We start from the raw sequence: 21,844 nt of genomic DNA, 5'->3' as shown, positions 1-21,844 counted from the left end.
TCCTGAGAAACGGGGCATATTTTTTCCCACCTTTAATTCAGCCATAGCTTGAGCTAAAAGGGTAGCCTTATGTAAATTACCCCCAATGCCATCACAAGCCTTAATATATTCAGCCAAATGAGCCTTCCCTCTCATAGGTCTAATGAAAGAAGGATATTTTTTTCCCTGTAACATTTATTTTTTTCCATGCCCTTAAGCACACAGTGCGTAACTGAACAATGGCAACATTTTTCATTACTGCTTGATTATCTAATTGGCCTCAATTAGGGCCCAAACCCATTAACTGTTCAAAGGAAACAGGTACAGGCGGCTGTGTTTGTGTTTTCTCTTGCCTGAGTTTGAGCTTCATCAGCCCACCAAGTTTTAAACTGTAAGTACTAGGACGGAGTGAGAACAGATTTTATTAAAGTATCCCAGTCATATGGTATTAATCTATTATCAGGAGCCACATTTTTTAGTAAAGTTTATACAAAAGGAGAAATTGGCCCATATTGACTAATGGCTTGTTTAAATTCCTTTAATGACTTAAAAGTGGCCCAATTAGCTATATGTTGTCCTCCTTGTTGGGTTATAGTAATGGGAAATTGCCATGCTTCTAGGTCTCCTTCAGCTCTAGCCTTCTGAATAAAATTTTGTATGGCACCACCAATTGCGGCAGGTTTTAATGTTGTAACTACCAGAGTGGTAAGTTTTACAACTAATTCATCTCACCCATTATGGGGAGAGGGAGGAGGTGGCCATTCACTTAATTCAGCAGGTGGAACCGACGGGCTAGTAAAATACACTTTTTCAGCTTCCCTTTCTTTAATTTCCTCTGGTTCCTGTTCCTCACATTCAGAATCTGAAGTTAATTTTTTACACTCATCTGCCTGTTCCTCATCTGAATCTGCCTCACCATCTGTGTGAAATGGCTCAAGAGCTGCGTTTATCAACGCCCACACTGACCAAACAGAAACGGAATTTTGGCTCCTTTATGTGCCTTTTTTAAATCTCTGCCAATTCTTTCCCATTCATCCAACTCCATTGTCCCTTGTTCTGGGAACCGTGGGCAAAACTGATCTACCGTACTAAAGAGTATTAATAAATGTTGAGTACTAACATTCACTCTCCCTCTCCGTAATAAATGCCTTAGAAAGTTCAGATAAGCAGAATGTTTACTTTCATTTTGTCCCATTGTTACCCTGGTTCTTCCGAGCCCTAGCTTAACCACCGAGCTCCTTTCAGTTGTCCTTAGGTTTCCTTTGATGATGCGTCCTCCACTTCCACATGCTCTAGCGTTCCTTCACTGGGGTCTTCATAGCCCCATGCTGGGCACCAGAAATGTTGGGGTTATCAGGCCCAACACCAGGCCGTGGGGGCTACAAAGTCCGTCAGGGTCAAAGGAATGAGAAAAGACAAGTTAAGAGTGCACAAAGTGGGTGTGGGGGCCAGCGCTAGATTGGAGGCTGCGGAAGGCCCTGAGCCCACGCTATTTATTGGTGATCAAACAAAGAAGCAGGTGGTAAGGACATGAGGGTAAACAGGTGAGGGCGTGAGGATGTGGGGGTAGAAAGGTAGTGGTGCATTAAGCATAGCTGTGATGGTTTAGCATTTCCTTTGACGCATATAGAATATGCTCTGCTGCTTGAGATAACGGAGGACATGTTTACAAGTAAGACGCAAGGAACCAACAAGTCTGTGCACATTCCAGAGGCTACAAGGGGTTTTATGCCCCGAGCCCGGGGTTCCGTCCAAGCCACAAGGGGTTTTATGCCATGGGCTTAGATTGTGGTGTGGCAGGGCAGGCATCCACTCTTTGGCACAGAGCTTGGTGTTCCAAAGGCCACGAGGGGTTTTAGACCCTGGACCCCGGACATCTTCCTAGACTCTTTTACATTATGACAGATAAGCCAGTCCCGCCTCAGCTCTTCTACCAACAGCACACGCCTGTCGATCCCAACTACTTGGGAGGCTGAGGCACGAGAATCGTTTGAACCAGGGAGGCGGAGATCGTAATGAGCCAAGATCACGCCACTGCACTCCAGCCTAGGTGACAGAGCGAGACACTGTCTTAAAAAAAAAAAAATCATTATCCATTTTAAGCTTTTAGCACAGTGCCTAGAATATAGTAAAGATCAATAAATTATACTTTTTTTTTTTTTTGAGATGGAGTCTCACTCTGTCACTCAGGCTGCAGTGCACTCGTGTGATCTTGGCTCACTGCAACCTCTACCTCCTGGGTTCAAGGAATTCTCGTACCTCAGCCTCCCAAATAGCTGGGACTACAGGCACGCTACCACACCCAGCTAATCTTTGTATTTTAGTAGAGACAGGATTTTGCCATGTTGACCAGGCTGGTCTCAAACTCCTGGCCTCAAGTGATACACCTGCCTTGGCCTCCCAAAGTGCTGGGATTACAGGCATAAGCCACCGTGCCCGGCCTAGCAGGCTTTTATTTATTTATTTATTTTTTGTAGAAATTGACATGCCAATTCTAAATTCATATGGGAAAGTAAAGGACCACGAATAGCTAAAACAACTTTGCAAAGGAACACTTTTGCAAAAAGTTGAAGGACTAACACTACCTTCCTTCAGGTCTTATTACATAGCTACGGTTATTCAAGATAGCATCAAGGAAATAAAGTAGATCAATGGAAAAGAACAGAACCCAAAAACAGACCCACATATATATGGATAACTGATTTATTAAATATATCAAAAGGGCCAGGCATGGGGGCTCACACCTGTAATCCCAGCACTTTGGGAGGCTGAGGTGGGTGGCTCACTTGAGGTCAGGAGTTCAAGACCAGCCTGACCAATATGGTGAAACCCTGTCTTTACTAAAAATACAAAAATTAGCCAGGCGTGGTGGCACATGCCTATAATCCCAGCTACTCAAGAGGCTGAGGCAGGAGAATTGCATGAACCCAGGAGATGGAGGTTGCAGTGAGCCAAGATCATGCCACAGCACTCCAACCTGGGTGACAAAGCAAGACTCCATCTCAAAAAATAAAAATTAAAAATAAATAAATATATCAAAGGTGGCCGGGCATGGTGGCTCATGTTTATAATCCTAGCACTTTGGGAGGCAGAGGCAGGTGGATCACCTGAGGTCAAGAGTTTGGGACCAATCTGGCCAACATGGTGAAACCCCGTCTCTACGAAAAATACAAAAAAATTAGCCGGTTGTGGTGGCACGCGCCTGTAATCCCAGCTACTCGGGAGGCTGAGGCAGGAGAATCGTTTGAACCTGGGAGGCAGAGGTTGCAGTGAGCTGAAATCAGCCTGGGTGAAAGAGGGAAATCTGTCTCAAAAAAAAGTGTGAAGGCAGGTTAATGGAAATAAGACAGTCCATTCAACAAATAGTGCTGGAACAACTAGATATCCAGATGGTTTTAAAAAGTGGACTTTGAGCTCTACCTTGTACTATATACAAAAATTAAAAAGATAGATCATAGTTCTAAATGTAAAACCATAAAACTTATAAGAAGAAAACATAGGAAGAGACCTTTGTGACCTTGGTTAAGCAAAGATTTAGAAACAATACCAAAAAAATCTGTAAAAGAAAAAAATGATAAACTGGACTTCTTTAAAATTAAAATATTCTGCTATTCTAAAGACACTATTAAGAGAATGAAAAGACAAGACACATGTTAGAAAAAAATTATTTGCAGCTGGGCACAGTGACACACACCTGTAGTCCCAGCTCCTTGGCAGGCTGAGGTTGGAGGCCAGTTTAGTCAATATAGCCAGGCCTTGTCTCTAAAAAAAAAAAAGAGACCCAGCGTGGTGGCTCACAGCTGTAATCCCAGCGCTTTGGGAGGCCGAGGCAGGTGGATCACTTGAGGTCAGGAGTTTGAGACCACCCTGGCATACATGGTGAGACCCAGTCTCTACTAAAAATACAAAAGTTAGCTGGGCATGGTGGTGCATGCCTGTAATCCCAGCTACTAGGGAGGCTCACGCAGGAGAATCACTTGAACATGGGAGATGGAGGTTGCAGTGAGCCAAGATCGAGACATTGCATTCTCGCCTGGCCAAGAAGAGCGAAACCTAATCTCAAAAAAAAAAAAAAAAAAAAAGAAATCGTATTATTCATTTTATTTAAAAATATCTTTGATAATTTTCAATGGATTTTTATGTTGCCATTGACTCATATACACTTGATTGTAATCATCTACTTCTACTTTATCCTTCTTCGTGATTAAATTTTTGAAAAATCCTAGCTTTAGCGGTTACTAGGGGAGATGAGCTTCCCTCCTGCTTTGGTGAATTCTTTCCTTATGGACAAGTTAGCTCTCTGGAGCAGATGGGGGCTGCATAGCACAGTGGTTAAGAAGAGGCCTTGGAACCAGTCGGCCTGGCCTCCATCTAGCTCTGCCTTCCACTGGCTGCACGTCCTCTGGCACGTCACCGAACACCTCTGAGTGTCAGTGGCCTCAGGTGGAATGGGGATAATGTTGGAACCTACCTGAGGATGAAATGCAGACATCACCTGAGATAATACATGTGAAGTACCTAGTTCAGTGTCCGGCCTGCTAGGAGACCTTTAATTAATAGTAGCTGATTTAATCCTTTATGTTTCAGATATGTTTATTCATTCATCTTCTCACAAATATCCAGCTTTTAAAACAGTGAGAGCTGGATCATAAATCTCCCTCCCAGGTGTCCACTAAGCTGTGCCCCAGGCCTTCTGACCTCAGCCTTCCCAGCTGACCTCTGACCCTGCTCTCCTTGCCCACACAGAGTTCAGGGCGACTGTGACCCTGAAGCACCAGTGACCGAGGGCACCTGCTGCTGCCGCCAAGAGATGTACATTGACCTGCAGGGGATAAAGTGGGCTGAAAACTGGGTACTGGAGCCCCCGGGGTTCCTGGCTTATGAGTGTGTGGGCACCTGCCAGCAGCCCCCAGAGGCCCTGGCCTTCAAGTGGCCGTTTCTGGGGCCTGGACAGTGCATCGCCTGGGAGACTGCCTTGCTGCCCATGAGGTGAGTGTGTCTGCTGGCCAGAAACAGCCAGTCTTAATTAAAATAGAGAATTCTTGGGCCAGGATGAGCAGAATGGTTGGAGAACAAAAGAAGGTGGCTGCTGGTGAACCTTATCCTGAAGTGTGCAGGGTGACAGAAGCTTAAAACTCCAGCCACAGGCCCTGCACGTGGCCTCCTAGCTGTAGTCTGTCAGCCCAGATCCTGAGGATGCTGGTGGTTGAAAGAACTGCACCTCTGAGCAGGTGAAGGGAGGAGCTAAGGAGGGGTGATGGCAGAGGCTATGGGGCAGGCTTTCTAACGATGAGGGACTGGAGATCAACGCTCTCACAGAAGTCAAAAGAGCCCCAGCAACCACCTGCCTGGGCCCTGAGCTTCCTCCAAAGCAGGAGGGGATTCACTAAGAGGTTGCTCCCCTGGCATTGAACTCAGCGTCGTATACTGGTCCTCACCATGAAGACCCCCAAGAGTGCTTCAGACCATTGCTTCTCACATTCTCTGTTCAAAGACATTAATTTGTTTTTAAATTTCCCAGTATGTCACGGACCAATATGTTTGTTAAATATACTAAAAATGAACTGCTAGATGAAATTAAAAAGACATACACAGACAGGTGCAGTGGCTCACGCCCATAATCTCAACACTTTGGGAGGCGGAGGCAGGTGCATGGCTTGAGCCCAGAAGTTCAAGATCAGCCTGGGCAACAAAGTGAGACATCTGTATCTACAAAAATTAAAAAATTAGCCAGGTGTGGTGGTGCAGCCTGTAGTCCCAGTATTCTGGAGGCTGAAGTGGGAGGATCGCTTGAGGCTGCAGTGAGCGGAGATCTCACCACTGCACTCCAGCCTGAGTGATAGAGTGAGACGCTGTCTCCAAAAAAATTTTTAAAATAAAAAAATAAAAAAAATAAAAAGACGTACATCATGCAAGTTTGGATTTTTGTTTTTAGATTCACTGACAAAGTTACGGGATCAAACTGCTGTACAAGCTGCTAAACGCTTCTCTCCATTTCTGTCATCGGGGCCGCGGACCGCCCTTTGAGTAGCCTGTTTTATCCCCTGCGGAGGTGGAGCCCTGAGGAGGTGTAGAGACTTTCCCAGATCGCTCAGGTAACGGGCGGGGAAGTGCGGAACCCAGGTCCTCCGGGCCGGGGAACGCCCCGCTCGGAGGCCGGGCTTGGGCGGAGACTGCGCCGGGGCGGCTGGAGACTAGCCGAGGGGAGCCGGGGAGTCGGAGAGACCGCGCGCCTGCAGCCGCCGGAGCCTGCGAGCAGAGACCGTAAGCGCCAGGGGCCGGCCGGGCCCGCACTTCCCGAACGCAAATGCGGTTCGGGCTCCGCGCGGGCTGGGCTGCCGGGGTGGGCTGCGGGCCGGGGCGCCGAGGGGTCGGGGCTGCGGTCGGTCCGCAGGGGTGCAGAGGGACTTGTAGGCGGTCCGCCCCCAGCTCCTGCCCCGGCCAAGAGACCGCGCGTGCCGCCTCCCGGGGGAAGGAGCCTGCAGGCGACCGCGGACCTCTCGCAGGGAATTCCACGTCCCAGATGGCGGGCAGACGCCGCAGGGCTGGAGGCTCGCGACTCCGGGAGCGCACCGCGTCCCCTGGCCTGGGCGAGCTCTGCTTCCAAGGTCGTGGCTCGCTCCGCGGTGAAATGCACTTATTTGTCACCCAAGTCCAAACACTGATTACACCTTTTAGTTGAAACGCGCTTTCATCTCCGTCTGCCCCTGCAGCCGCCGCCCCGCACCCCCTCGCTCTGGTCTCGGGATTGAAGGCCAGCCCTCTCCGCTTGCAGAACAGGAAACTTGCCCTGGAGTTCACCCTGTAGTCGAAGCCAGGGAATGTGGTCAACCTGAGCAAAAGCGCCGCGGAGACCGAGTCGCCGCCTGCCTCCCTCCCTGGCAGGTGTCGTTTTTCTCTGAGCGTCTGGCTCCTTCCTTGCCCTGGCGGTTCCCGAGACCTTGGAGGAGGGGTGCCTAGCAATGTTGTAATCCTAATTTCGACCTTTCTCTCCTAAAGTTGAATGCCCCCTCCATTCCCCACCTCCTATTGTTTAAACTTCAAGTTCCACAAAGCCTGGATCCGCCCCCACAGGCAACACTCGCTGTCCTGGAAGCTCTGTAAGGGCTCAGCTTGTGGCTGGAGGTGGGAGGTGAGGGGGACCCCTACACTTGGCAGGCCAGCTTCCAGGACAGCCCTTTGCTGGGATTGATGAGCTGTTGGTGGAAAATTGTTGAGGACCTTGGGGTTGGTGCCTGTTTCAGTACCGTTGTGCAGCCTCCTCTGCATCCAGCATAATTTAAAATAAACATTTTCAGGAAGCCACAATTCTCCAGAAAATAACATTGTTTTGTGGTGTAATGGTTGCCTCCTTCAGGGAGCTGGGTTTGGGGGATATTAGGGGGCCTTTCACTGGCCCCACTTGGTCTGACTTAGCAGCAAAAACTCTGGGAGTGTTCTGCAAGCAGTTTTTCTTTCCCAAATTTCCACACCTAGGAGGCCCGTGTATTCCCTGAGGAAGCGTGGGCTGTACTTAGGAACTGCTCACTGTGGAACTGGGGCACAGAGGAGAGCATGCCCTCTTGGGATTTGCAGTTCTAGGGGCAGAGGGATAATAAAATACATTTGTAAACTAACAAGTATGTTAGAAAATGAAGTGTGCTATGGAGAGAAATAAAACCTTAAAGAGGGGAGAGGAGTGCCAGGTGGAAAGGAAAGGCCTCACTGAAGGGTGGCATTGGCATAGACCTGAAGAGTTAGGGAGCAGCCAGGCTGCTTCCTGGGGTGCGGGTACAAAGGCTGGGGGCAGGAGTGTGGCCAGCTTGGATGGCCTTATGTTTGTGTTTGCAGAGTGTGGGTCAAGCTGGTGAGTGACCTACTGGATGAACTGAACTAGCTCAGTCTGTAGGCAAGGGGACTCCTGAGCTTTATGTGGCCTTCTTCCCAATTCCAGGAAAGGAAGAACCTTCCACAGAAAACAACTGCTTAGCAAGGCAGCCAGGGTGAACCTCAGCACCATCTGTGACAAGCCACACGCTCTCTGCGTGATGCCTCCTGCCTCTCAGCTGTGCCTGAAGCACACTAGCTGGCACGGACTTACGCAGCTGGAAACATCTTCAGGAAGCCCTGAATGAGGGCTCTGTGGGGAGAGGGACCTTTGCAGAAAGGGCATCTTGACCACTGCAGGAGGTGGAGTGACTCTGTTCAGGCTCCTCCTGGGGTGCCCTGGTTCCTGCCTGATGTCTTAAACATAACTGGCATTTTCAGGGAGCCCAGGGTCACCAATGCACAGTGCCCCTCCTGTCGACCTGAGAGCCAGCATACCCAGGCTTGGTGATTGCTCACCTGGCACCTTGATTCCCCTTCTGGTGTCTTGGACCAGGCCCAGACATGTGAAGGCAGGGGCTACTGAGATCCATTTCTCAGTTCTTAGGCCAAGAGATTCAACCACATGGATCACAGCTGGGTATACCAAATAAGGGAGGGCCAAGCATGAGCTGGTCACCCTTGCTGAAGAAGTAGCTTGAAGCCCACCCACTCAGGGCCAGAGTGGGCACAGATGGAGTAGACAGATAGTGATTTGAGGGGCCTCTAGGATCTCATACTCAAAACACACCTCTGCTAGGGCCATAAATCCCATCAATAGCAATTCATTCCTTTGAGAGGCAATACAGTGATGTGGGAAAAGGATTGGGCTGGAAAAGAGACTTTTCTCATGTCCCAGCTCTGCCATTAATGTGTCCCCTCTCTGGACCTCATCTGTAAAATGAGGTTAGGCTCAGCGATCTGCAAGGCTTCTTGCAGCTCTGCTGTGTGATGATTCTGTGGCTAAGTCCAAAGGGATTTCAGGAAAGGAATGTGTAGGAGGGAAACAGTAAGTTTTGATGGGACTCAGTGGGCCCTGTAGCCTCTGCTGGGTCCAGTGAAGACACTTCAAGTAGAGTGAAGGCCACAGGGTAGGGGAGGCAAAATCTTAAGAGTTCAAGGGCCCTGAGTCAAGGCAGGAGGGTCACTGCCCAGCCCGCCTGGCCCCCTGAGCTGCCTGTGACTGGTTCTTGACCCAGACCTAGTGGCTTAGGAGCAGAGTCTCCAAGGGGCTGTGGGATAAGATGGGGGTTGCAGGAGGGAGAAGGCACCTCAGCAGTTCCTCCGTTAGGGGACCAAAGTGTTGCCAAGGATCCAGCCACACCCCTTTCCTGAGGAGGGAGGAGCTGGTGGGCACTCCAGGAAGAGCTTCCTCTCCTTTCCAAGGAAAAAACTGCGCAATCCAATCCTCTATTATATAACTGGGATTGTGCAAACCAAGCTCGCACTGAGCAGCCTCCCCTACTGTCAAGGTTTATTTACTTTCCCAGGGGAAGTCATAGTTCATCCTTTCTCAGCAGAAAGCAGCCATTTGACTGTCACAGCCTGACCTACGGCATTCCAGGAGATGGGTTCAGAGACCTGGCGTGGAGTCCTCATGCCCGCTGGCCCTGCTGTGTCTCTGTCTGTTGCCTGGTGGGTGGGTGTGGTTTAGTGCATGGTCCAGCCCCCGCACAGCCACACCCATTAGGCTCTCCAAGGCCTAACTGAGCAAGCTTGCGTAAGAGGGGAAAGTGTTCTTTTCTCTGAGGAGTTAAAGAGACTTCTGGAAAATTCTCCAGCTACTCCACAAACTAGGATCACAGGTCTCGTTCCTAGGTCAGAAGCAGGAGTTTTTGCTTCCTTTAGCATTTGGGAAGTTTGATGAATAGACTGACTGAATTTGAATGTCTTGTTGGTACTTCAGAGCTGGATTAACTACACATATCTGAGCTTCATTTTTAATTATCTTTAAAATAGAAAAACTGGCTGGGCAAGATGGCACACAGCTATAATCCCAGCATTTTGGGAAGCTGAGGGGGTGGATCAATTGAGCCCAGGAGTTTTGAGACCAGCCTGGGCAACAAAGTGAGACCTCGTCTCTATAAAGAATAAATTAGCTGGGAGTGGTGGAGCACACCTGTAATCCCAGCACTTTGGGAAGCTGAGGCAGGAGGATCTCTTGAGCCTAGGAGTTCAAGACCACCCTGGGCAACATAGTGAGACCCTGTCTCAATTTTTAAAAAGAAAAACTACCTCTTCTTAGGATGGTTGTAGTATGGGAGATGGTCTGTTTAAAGAGTCTTTCCAACCCAGTGTCACAGCTCAGGGCTTCTCTAGCCTTCCTCAGAGCGGCTGTGGGTGCCCAGACACATCCTGAAGTCTAGGTCATGTTCTGAGCTTCTGAGCTTCTCTGTCATGGGCCTGCCTGGCTGGCTTTAGTCCAAGAGCAGCCTGGACTGTGACTCTTGAAGGCTGTGGGAGGCTGGTGACCGCAAGCAAGAGGTCCCAGTGCCTCCATGAAGGGTCAGAGAGCCGTGCTGTGAGAGGCCAGGAGCGGGCAGCCATTGGCCCTCCAGCCCTCACCAAAGGCCACCACCTCAGCTTGTCCTCTGGCAACTCAGCCTGGGAATTTGCTTTCCCCGTGGAATGAGAGACACTGGCTGCATTGAGGGGTGACTTTCCGGTCCTACAAATTTGTATCCCTCTTTCTGCTAGAACTGGAGAGACTTGGCTAATTTTGGAGAGACTTTGGGAAAGTAAGAGAAATACATTGGTCCCAGTGCCAAGCCCCGAGGCCATCTTTCCAGGTATGAGTATATCCTGCAGTGATAAGATATGAGGAGCCTCTCTTACCAGCTCTTTGAGGCAAATGAATATACTGTCTCACGTTCCAGTTTTTCTGGCTGTGGCAAGACCTTCTTGCTGCTAAGTTGTCCCTGTGGGGAAATAGCAGTGGGCCCAGCAAACATAGCCACCAGGTCGGCCGGACGTGGTGGCTCACGGCTGCAATCCCAGCACTTTGGGAGGCCGAGACGGGCGGATCACGAGGTCAGGAGATCGAGACCATCCTGGCTAACGGTGAAACCCCGTCTCTACTAAAATACAAAAAAAATTAGCCGAGCGTGGTGGCAGGCGCCTGTAGTCCCAGCTACTCAGGAGGCTAAGGCAGGAGAATGGTGTGACCCCGGGAGGCGGAGCTTGCAGTGAGCTGAGATCGTGCCACTGCACTCCAGCCTGGGCGACAGAGCGAGACTCCGTCTCAACAAAAACAAAAACAAAAACATAGCCACCAGGTCAGGGCACAGCCAACAGGTGGAAGAAAGCAGCCCTGCCCTCTTCCGGTTCCATGTGTGCCTCACTGAGGCAGGACTTCTAGACCCTACCAGGAAGGCTGCTATCAGGGTCACAGTGATACCCTGTCAGGACGTCCTTTTTTTTTTTTTTTTTTTTTTTTTTTGAGACAGTGTCTGGCTCTGTCATCCAGGCTGGAGTGCAGTGGCGCCATCTCAGCTGTCTGCAAACTCTGTCCCACCAGACTCAAGTCATCCTCAGCCTCCCAAGTAGCTGGGATTACAGGCGTGCAACCATCATGTCTGGCTAATTTTCATATTTTTTTTTTTTTGTAGAGACAAGGTTTCACTATGTTGCCCAGGCTGGTCTTGAACTCCTGGACTCAAGCGATCCACCTGCCTCAGCCTCCCAAAGTATTGGGATTACAGGCGTGAGCCACGGCACCCGGTTAAGATGGAACATCTTAATTTCAGAGTTGCCTTCAGCACTTATGATTGAACACCATAAATATTTTTAGCCTTTTGGGACTTTCAAACTCCTTTTTGCAACCTAAGCATTGCCACACGCGAACTAACCCCCACCATGACCAAACAACCCAGAACTCGGACCCTGGTCCTTGGGCTGCCCTACAGGAAGCACCCCTAGTTCTCTTGCTGCTCTGCTAGATGAGACGGCAGGCTCAGGTTCCTCCATGAGGCCCGGCTTTCAGTGCTCTCCTGTTACACACTGCGAGGAAGCTTCCAGATCATGGAGCACATTGTTCAGGAAAAGCCACGCTGGGGAGAAGGGGGAGGTGCAGAGTGTGGTTAATGGTGGGAGAGAAATCCGGTAAGTGTGTTATATGATCTACTCCTATTATCCCCTGGAATAGGAGCCTCTCTCCACTCAAATAGAGAATGCCAAGGACTGGCCTGGCATGGTGGCTCATGCCTGTAATCGGGCACCTTGGGAGGCCAAGGCAGGCGGATCGCTTGAGAACAGGAGTTCAAGACCAGCCTGGCCAACATGGTGAAACCCCTTCTCTACTAAAAATACAAAAATCAGCCAGGCATGGTGGTGGCGGGTGCCTATAATCCCAGCTACTCAGGAGGCTGAGGCATGAGAATTACTTGAACCTGGGAGGTGGAGGCTGCAGTGAGCTGAGATTGAGCCATTGTACTCCAGCCTGGGCAATAAAGCAAGGCTCTGTCTTTAAAATTTAAAAAAAAAAAAAAAAAAAAGTTATTCCAATTTTTTTTTTTTTTTAATTTTAAAAGATAAAAAAAGAGAATGTCAAGGACTGAAATTCCATGGAGGGCAATGCTTTTTCCTTTTAGGTGGTGAACTGGATTCTGCTTGGACTTTTTCTCTGCTAATTTAGAACCAGTGGAAAAACTCAACAGCTCTAATTTTAATTGGCAGAATGTGAGATGGAATGGGACCTCAAATGAAGCTCTAGGCCAAGAGCTCACAAGCCCTGCAGCATGTGCGGTGTCTCTCGGTCTTCTTGAGTTCTGTAACTTAAAGTTTGTGTGGCCTTTAAAGAGTGTGGAAGTAGCCGTCCCCTCTCTGAAGGTGCACAGGATCTGGCCAGCACACCTGCGTGGCCTTCCCCTTCCCCTCTCCAGACCCTCCACGTCAGATGGGGCCACGGAGGCCTGGAGAAGTGGAGTCACTGACCTGAGGCTACATGGCTGGCAGGCAGCAGGGCCAGGCAGCAAAGCGGGCCCTGAGGGCCTAACTGCCCGCGGGCTGGCTTGGGGCTCCCTCAATCACAGTGGCATCCCAGTGCCAATCCCAAATTGTTTTCTTTCTATCTCTCCAGATGTGTAGATAGCATGGAGGTGGAGGGAATTCCCTTCGACACAGAGGGTGATGTGCCCGTCCCTCAGGCCCCAAAACGGCACTCCTGCCCCCAAGAAGGCTGTCTCCCGACACTTTTTACTGCTCTTTTACTCTCCCCCCACTTTTTTTTCCCCCCTGCCTGTAAACTACATTTTTCCTTTCCCTTGGTTTCTGGCTCTAAGCTGTTTTCCCAGGGCTTGGCTCCAGCTCTTGCACAGAGATAAACGCGGCCATTGGCCTGGTGCACAAGCCCAACTTGCCTGAATCTGGCCTCTTCCATCCTGAGTCTCTGGGGGTCCCTGGGGTTCAGGGACAATGGCTGAGGGTGGAGAAGCTGGGAGTTGCCCCCAGTGTTTGCCTCCATCACTCTTGGGCCAGCCAAGGGAGTGAGGCTGGGAGCTTCAGGATGACTTTTGGGAAGCCCCTGGGAGCCCTGAGGCTTGGGCAGCTGCTGACAGGGAGTTCACAGCAGTAACGCTCCCAGGCTCCCATCCTGTGTTCGCTTGGCAGGCAGGCCAGAAATGGGAGGGAAGCCATCTGTTTTTCCCTGTCCACTGGATGTTCCCTTCGTCTTGCCCCAGGGAGGAATGGTGAGGCTGGGGTGCTGGGGAGGGCAGGATGGGGGCTGGTTTGGGACCAGGCCTGCAGAAGCAGCAGACCCTCCAAGCCCACCTACCTCTCTGGCCTGGTATCTGAGGGGCAGGTCATGCCATAGTTTTTCCTTTATCCTCTCTGCCCCCACACTTTCCTCCCCAAAGTGGCAGACTTCCCCCAGGAGAAGCACCGGGTTTTCACGCTGCTGCGAGTCTCAGTCGCTATTAAGGAAACGCGCAGTCAGAGCCAGGCTTGCCCAACTGTCGCAGGCCTGGGTCCACCTCATGGCCTTTGTTCTGGAAAAACACTTGGGCATTCTGACCTGCAGTGCACTTAGCCAAGGCTGGGAACATGGCGAGTGCTGAGTCATGGCCAGTTAGCACTTTACTGTGATTCTAGGAGCACTTTCTGACAGTGAGGTTATGACTGCTTGCCTGGGTTGGGGGAGGGGAGCCTTTGGACAGGCAGTAGACCTGCCCCTTTACTTTGTGCGGCCGGATCTGAGTCTGAACCCATCTTTTTAGACCCAAAACCCTGATATTTGTAGTGCGCCTAGGATACTGGTTCTCCAGTCTTCTTTGGGGTCAGGGGGCTTTCTCCATAGTGCCTCATGCCACCTATTCAGCCCTCTTCCTGCATTTTATGGTCTGTCTCTACCAACTAGGCTAGCAGGTTATATTTATTATTCCTCAAGGTGAATCCAGCTCTTCTTGTTCAGAAGTTCTGATTAATTTTCTGTGTTCTCATTCAAAGAATTTTTAAGTTCATTCATTCATTCAACAAATAATTAAGCATCTACTAGAATGCCAGTCACTGGGAGTCCAGATGGGAGCCAAAGTAGACATGGTCCGTGGCCTACAGGAGCTTCTGTCCAGCTGTCAGTCACATAATCACCCTGACAAATGTGAGCATGACGAAGGCTAGGACTGAGAGATGTGCCTTGCTGGGATAGGTCAGGAGAAGCTACCCAGAAGAGGGACAGTCAGTCTGAAATCTGAAAGGTGGGTAGAAGTTAGGGAGGTGGGAAGGGGAGGGAATAACTTTTAGACAGAGGGATTTGCCTTCATAAAGCCCCACAGTAGGACAGAGCATGGTGAGCATAAAACTGAAAGATCAGGGGGGCAGTGTGAGAGCCCAGCCCTAAAACTCTCACTTAGCTTTCAAGTAAACTATTTCTCCATACTATTGATACCAGTAGTACTCTGAGGGGCTAGGGGAGAGGTCAGTGGTCAGATCACCCAGGCCTTGAAGGCCACAATAACCCAGGGACAAGGGGAAGCTCTTTAGGGTCTTGGCAGGGGATGGGATATACATGATCAGATTTGCATTTCCAAAAGATCACTCTGACCTGGCTCATGCCTGTAATCCAGCTATTTGGGAGGCTAAAGCAGGAGAAGTTCGAGACCAACCCGGGCAATATAGTAAGAACCTGTCTTCGTTTAAAAAAAAAAACAGGGTTTGTGCGGTGGCTTATGCCTATAATCCCAGCACTTTGGGAGGCCGAGGCAGGTGGATCACAAGGTCAGGAGATTGAGACCATCCTGGCCAACATGGTGAAACCCCATCTCTACTAAAAATACAAAAATTATCTGGGCATGGTGGCACACGCCTGTAGTCCTAGCTACTCAGGAGGCTGAGGCAGGAGAATCGCTTGAACCAGGGCGGAGATTGCAGTGAGCCGAGATCGCGCCACTGCACTCTAGCCTGGCCACAGGGAGAGACTCCGTCTCAAAAAAAAAAAAAATGTTTTAAAAAGATTGCTGTGGCTGCAGAGTGGCCATTGTGTTGAAAGGGGTAGAGCAGATGTGAGTGGACTGGGCAGGGGCAGCAGTCCAGGGGAGAGCCACAGGAACCTGGGCTGGGTTAGAGATGGATTTGAGATGTACTTTGGAAGTTCAGCTGCCAGAACTTGCTGATATCTGTGGCGGAGTGAAGGAGAGGGGTTTCAAGGACATCGCCTAGGGTTTTGGCTTGGCAGTAGCAAGGAGGGTAGTGTCAGTTACTGCAGGAGGGAACACCAAGAGAAGACAAAGTTTAGGGGAATAGGATCACAGTGCAATTTCAGATGCACTGGAGAAAATTTTGACACAAGGTACTATCTGGGCCACAGGTGGTTCTGCTCAAATACATTGATAGCTCTTTGTCTGTACTTAATCACTCTGTCATACTTAGCTGCAAGGGGGCCAAGAAATGTAAAGTGTTTGGCTGGTCTCTCCAACTAAAATTAAAATTCCTTTGCTAAGGAAGAAGAAGAGAACATTGCTGGCAGTCTGCCACAACATCCCAATCTGATGGCATGTTTGCCATAGCCACCAGCTCATCAAGGACAGCTGCGGTGAACCGTTGAGTTCTGAGTAATCTCCTGTCCGGGCCACCTTTCTTCACTCAACCACATAATCCTCACATTCCCAAGTATATTATTTCTTTTTTCGAGATGGAGTCTTGCTCTGTTCCTCAGGCTGGAGTGCAGTGGCATGGTCTTGGATCACCGCAACCTCCGCCTCCTGGGTTCAAGCAATTCTCCCTGCCTCGGCCTTCTGAGTAGCTGGGATTACAGGTATGTACCACCACGCCCGGCTAATTTTTGTATATTCAGTAGAGACGGAGTTTCACCATGTTGGCCAGGCTGGTCTTGAACTCCTGATCTCAGGTGATTTGCCCACCTTGGCCTCCAGAGTGCTGGAATTATAGGCGTGAGCCCCCGTGCCCATCCCCAAGTATGTTTTCTTAGCTCACTCTTTTCAGCATGTAATTTACAGAAGGGTAATCTGAATTGTAAACACAATTTCTAAGTTAAAACTCCTGGTCAGCTCATGATGAAGTAGCAATTTATAAAAGAGATAGTATAGTAATAAATGAGACAACTACACTCTGAAGTATAGAATCATCAACTCTTACCAGAAAACACCCTATGAAACTCGTGTTATTTTATTTTATTTTTTTTGAGACGGAGTCTCGCTCTGTCGCCCAGGCTGGAGTGCAGTGGCCGGATTTCAGCTCACTGCAAGCTCCGCCTCCCTGGTTTACGCCATTCTCCTGTATCAGCCTCCCGAGCAGCTGGGATTACAGGCGCCCGCCACCTCGCTCGGCTAGTTTTTTGTATTTTTTAGTAGAGACGGGATTTCACCGTGTTAGCCAGGATGGTCTCGATCTCCTGACCTCGTGATCCGCCCGTCTTGGCCTCCCAAAGTGCTGGGATTACAGGCTTGAGCCACCGCGCCTGGCCACGAGACTCGTGTTATTTCATTCACGCCATGTGCTTCCTCACTTCCATCCCATTCCATCCCACATGCTCTTCTTTCTGCCTGGATTATCCCCATTCCACCATTATTTTTCACCTGGTAAACTCCTATTCATACTTAAAAACTCTGCTCAATGACCCCTTCTCTGTGAAACCTTTGTGGCAAAACTTAACCACTTCTGCTTGTGCACACTTCTCTTCCATCTGTGTGCATATAGTATGTGTCTATAACTGGAAGGGTGTTTATCTGTTATCCGTTTGTCTGCCCTGCTAAAGTGTGAGCTCCTACAGTTACAGGGTTGTGTCTTAGTCCCGGTGCCTACACAGTACCCAGCCCGTAGTTCTACTCAGTGTTGCTGAACCAACCTCTGGTCCAAAAGCATGTTTCTACTTGCTTTTCCACGGCACCAATCCAAATCTCTTATTTACTTTAAAAAACAAATAACTTCTTGGCACTTTAAAAACCACATTCAAATAACAGAAAAAGTTCATTTGAACTTTAAGTATCAATCTTAAAATGAATTGTATGTTTTAAAACTTGACTTAGTGACATCACTTAAGAGAATTTTTAAAAAGCAAACTTTTATTTTTACCCCAGTGTAACAGAAATATTAAGTTCCATTAAATTATTAAACTGATCTACCTTTTTTTTTTTTTTTTTTTTTTTTTTTTTTTGGAGACAGAGTCTTGCTCTGTTGCCTAGGCTGGAGTGCAGTGGTGCAATCTTGGCTCACTGCAACCTCCGCTACCCAGGTTCAAGCAATTCTCCTGCCTCAGCCTCCCGGCTAGCTGGGACTACAAGCGCACACCACCACACCCAGCTAATGTGTGTGTTTTTGTTAGAGATGGGGTTTCACCATGTTGGCCAGGCTGGTCACGAACTCCAGACCTCAAGGGATCCACCCGCCTTGGCCTTCCAAAATGCTGGGATTACAGGCGTGAGCCACCACCCCCAGCCTGTTTTTCGTTTTTTGGTTCTTTCTTTTTTTTTTTTTTTTTTTTTTTTGAGACAGGTTCTTGCTCTGTCTCCCAGGCTGGAGTGCAGTGATCATAGCTCACTGCACCTCAACCACCTGGGCTCCAGCAATCCTCCCACTTCAGCCTCCCAAGTAGCTGGTACCACAGGCATGCACCACCATGCCCGGCTAATTTTTTTTTATTATTTGTAGAGACAGGGTTTTGCCATGTTGCCCAGGCTGTTCTCAAACTCCTGGGCTCAAGTGATCTGCCTGTGTTGGCCTCCCAAAGTGCTGGGATTACAGGTGATTTACATTTTAACTCTGCCGCAAAACAAAGCACCTACTTTATTTGCTCTCCTGTATTTAAAATTGTCCTTTGTGCGTCAGACCCAGAAAGATAAACACAAGTAAACTAACAAGTTACTCTACTTGTATCATTTGTTGCTTTCTAACAGTTTCATTTAGTCCATCTTTGAAGGGTAAAGACCACTGATTGCTCATCTAACTTCTTCACCTTGAACTTATTGGGATTTTCTTCCAAGTTTCACAAATGCGTGCCCAACATTTGACTTCAGTGTAGAATTGGAATTAAAATATATGCAATCCCATTTCTTACAGTAGGAGCCAGTTGTTCATCACGTTCCCCTCTGAGCTCAGTATCTTGTAGCTAAATGACCTCTATCTTCCAGTCTTCCTTTTTTTAAAAAAAAAAAATCAGGCTGGTTTGCAACAAAAATTGTATTTTCTTTACTAGGCAAGCGAACCATTTTGTTGGGAAGAGTACCTTGGCTTCGAGAAAGAAAATGATTTCATTCTGAAAGGCTTCCCCTCCAACCCTCTGCCGTGCAAACTCTCTCAGCCCAGTAACTTGTCAGTATTCTGGAAAAATGCATTACAAAACAAAAACTCTAATCAGATAAAATATATCTCTGGAACTTTTGAGACAGATCAATGAAGCTTTGATTTCCGGTGCTAGCAAAATAAAGCAGGCACTCTCATTTTGTATTGTTTTACTTCTCAGTGTTTCATGGCGTCTCCTAAACTTTGATGTTTTGAAGAAGTTCTAATGTTTGCTACATCAGCAGGAGCTGACCACAGGGAAGAGATAAATATAGCTCTCCTTGGAAAGGTGAAGGCTTAGCCACCAGAATTCTGCCCCTTGATGCTGAGAATGCACCTTCTCCGAACAGATGGAAAAGAGGGGTGGAGATTACCCCAGGAATGTATCTTGCAAAACGCTGATACCCGAAGATGTACATAGCCTTGTGCTTTTGGTCATCCTCCCAAATCACGTCCAAGGCACACAGAGAGGAGAGCAGATGCTCCCAGACCACAGTGCCTGTCGCCATGCACTCCCTCACATTCAGCCTGTTTATGTGCACACAGCTGCAGCGGGACCTTGGGGTGTGGGCTAAATAACAGGAACAGGGGCTCCTCTGGGATCTGTTTTAAGGCAGAGATTCTCCACAGTAATTAGGGATTTAGGGGAAGAGGAAGGAACACACACGTTGATAATAAGTAGTTCAACATTATTATCCCCATTTTATGATGCAGCTACTGAGCTCAGAGAGGTTTCATAACTTGCCCAGAGCCCCTCAACTAGTACTAATAAATAGTGGAGCCGAGATTTGAACTACCCAAAGAGGAAAGCAAGCGAGAAACCCCTTTATTACTTTTTTTTTTTTTTTTTTAAGATGAGGGTCTTGTTATGTTGCCCAGGCTGATATTGAATTCCTGACCACATGTGATTCACCACCTTGGCTCCGCAAAGTGCTGGGATTACAGTCATGAGCTACCACACTGGGCCAAAGCCCTCTCATTGTAACCTCCAAGATATTTTCATTTCTAAAGTCAAAGGTCGTCAGAGTTGCTGTGTTAGGGGGAGCCATGGGATGGGGAGTCTCCAGGAAACGCAGGCTGGCTCCTTAAATGGCATCGCCCAAGTTGGCCACCAAGCCTCCCCAGACTCAGTCACTCCTCGGCCCCCTCTTTCCCTGGCTGTGGAGCAGGGGTTTGGACTGGAGGCTGCTGAGTTCCTCTCCAGCTTCCATGCCCAGTGGCAGTGACTTACCAACTGGCCCACCTGGTGGATGTAGGGGTGATGCAGCCCTGCTCATCCTCTGAGTGCTCGTCTGCTGAGTGAGAGAGGGAGGCCATGAGAGGGAGGGGAGGGCTCTGTCATCTACCTAGTGCCACCCCCTCCCCAGCCCACCCCAGGTCCTCTGCCACCTCGGGTTCCCACGTGAACAGTCCTTCTCACTGTGGGGGATGTTCGCTTTCACCAGCCCAACCCCAGGAAGCCCACCCTGCGGAGGACGGAGGGAGTCTCCACGGCTCCACAGCCCTGTCTGCTTTGTCGGAGATCTGGCCAAGCCGAGTGGTGCCCTCTTGACTGAGCCTCAAACCTTTGCTTTCCCCTTACTCCAAATAAAGCCGAAGTCCTGGCGAGGGAGCCCAGAGGCCTGAGGGCAGCCTGCTGGGTGCCTGGCACTCCCTAGACCCTCCCTGCCTGGGCGGTGTGCATCTGCACTTCTCCCTGCCTCGAGCTGCAGAGTGTGTGGGCAGGGTCAGGCAGATAGAGAGTGGGTGCCTGGACTCTGATTGGTCAGACTCTAAGAGCCCCTGCAGCTCTTCCCAGGACTGGCTGACCCACCAGTACAGGGAGAGTGTTGTTTCTTATTATTACATTTTTTTGAGAAAAGCTATGAGGCCTGGGAGACGTCTGTGGCTCCCGGGCAGTAGTGGCTGGTCTGTGCTCTAGGAGTCCCTTCTGGCCTGAAGACTCGAGGCTGCAAACAGGTGCTGAGAGGGAACAAGAAGGGGAGGTGGGGTGCAACACGCCCAGTAACAGACCGGGAGTGAGTTCTGTGGTCACAGATTCTAATCCTCACAACTGCAGTGTGATTTACGGTAAGGCCCTTGCCTACTCTGATTCTTGCCTTAAATAAGTGAAAAGGAAAGTCAAGTTTGATGAATTGTGGCTCTTTAGTGGGTGGATTTGCATGTACCATGGATTACATGTACCAGGGTCTAGGAAGTGCCAAGCGCCCAGCAGGCTGCCATCAGGCCTCCGAGCTCCTTCGCCAGGGCTGCGGCTTTATTTGAAGAGGAAAGCAAAGGTTTGAGGCTCAGTCAAGAGGGCGCCACTCGGCCTGGCTAGCTCTCCGACAAAGCAGATGGGGGGTGTGGAGTCATGGGGACCCCCTTCGTCCTTCCCAGGGTGGGCTTCTTGGGGTTGGGCTGGTGAAAGTGAACACTGCCTGCAACAAGGAGAAGGACTGTTCATGGGGGAACGCAAGGCGGCAGTGGGGTTGAAGACCCATCCGCACACAGTCAACACCTGCTGTCACACCAGGCTAATCAAGAACACCTTTCTTTCGTTCATTAAATACCTGCTATTAAATAAAGGGCTGTTACTAGGTGGCAAAGTAATACACTGCAGTAGAGCCTATTTGTAATCTGAGATCAGTGGCTGTAAGGCACCATCCTTGAGCCAAGTACTAATATTCTTGTTATCTTAATTAGAATGGAAGAGAGTGTGTTTTTAAATTTCTCTTTGAATCTGTCACTTTGCTCTCCTTTTCCTGGGTGATACCCCTGGTAGTGCTGGTGGGGGCCATCATAATGCCCCTTGTCCCAGATTCCCTTCTTTTAGATGGGACTCGAGCATTTATCATTTCAGCACTGTATCTCTCAGGTCAACGTGGTTCAGTTTGCTGTGCAAAGTCCAGGGGAGATAACCACGCCGTGCACACATGAGACTGGCTGAGTTGGCAGGACTGTGCAGTTGTCAAAAGGCCGTGGGGAGTGGGGGCCAGTGCCTGCAGCCTGCCCTGCCTCTCTCACAGGCGCCTAGAGCAGCGCCAGGTGCAGAGCTCCACAGCTCTCTTTCCCAAGGAGTGATCGAGGGTGAGAACGTGGAGCCTGGTGGACAGGTGAAGGCACTGGGATCTTTCTGCCCAGAAAGGGGAAAGTTGCACATTTATATCCTAGAGGGAAGCAACAGCGGTGCTCCTCCCTGTGCTGAAGTACAGGTAAGGAGGGTTCACTGGGGAGGGTGATCCCTCTTTACTGTTCATTCTGCTCACAGCCTCCTTGACAACATCATGCAAAATGTGTCTTACTGGCT

The 21,844-nt window shown here is 49.4% G+C and overlaps 3 protein-coding genes across 4 annotated transcripts in view; all 3 read left to right on the top strand.

Moving 5' to 3' along the window:
* The window catches only part of LOC126937204 (histone H3.3A), a 403,313-nt gene that overhangs the window by 134,253 nt on the left and 247,216 nt on the right, over positions 1-21,844 (top strand). The window lies entirely within an intron of this gene.
* Positions 4,069-6,074, top strand: LOC126937227 (left-right determination factor 2-like). The gene is made up of 2 exons (XM_050760658.1): positions 4,069-4,968; positions 5,915-6,074. Exons 1-2 carry the CDS (start codon positions 4,790-4,792, stop codon positions 5,958-5,960), a joined length of 225 nt encoding a protein of 74 aa, XP_050616615.1. The 5' UTR covers positions 4,069-4,789; the 3' UTR covers positions 5,961-6,074.
* The window catches only part of EPHX1 (epoxide hydrolase 1), a 38,911-nt gene continuing 23,235 nt past the window's right edge, over positions 6,169-21,844 (top strand). Inside the window, exon 1 of one of the 2 annotated variants that reach the window (XM_050760516.1) lies at positions 6,169-6,243. The gene's annotated coding sequence lies outside the window, so the exon portion shown is untranslated. Of the gene's footprint in view, positions 6,244-21,511; positions 21,750-21,844 lie in introns of those variants that run through there. The other variant, XM_050760517.1, reaches the window with a different exon arrangement.

This window comes from Macaca thibetana, chromosome 1, assembly GCF_024542745.1.
Source record: "Macaca thibetana thibetana isolate TM-01 chromosome 1, ASM2454274v1, whole genome shotgun sequence".
Taxonomy (NCBI): domain Eukaryota; kingdom Metazoa; phylum Chordata; class Mammalia; order Primates; family Cercopithecidae; genus Macaca; species Macaca thibetana.
Note: the sequence above shows the minus strand (reverse complement) of the source record. Positions and strands in the feature narration are given on the sequence as shown.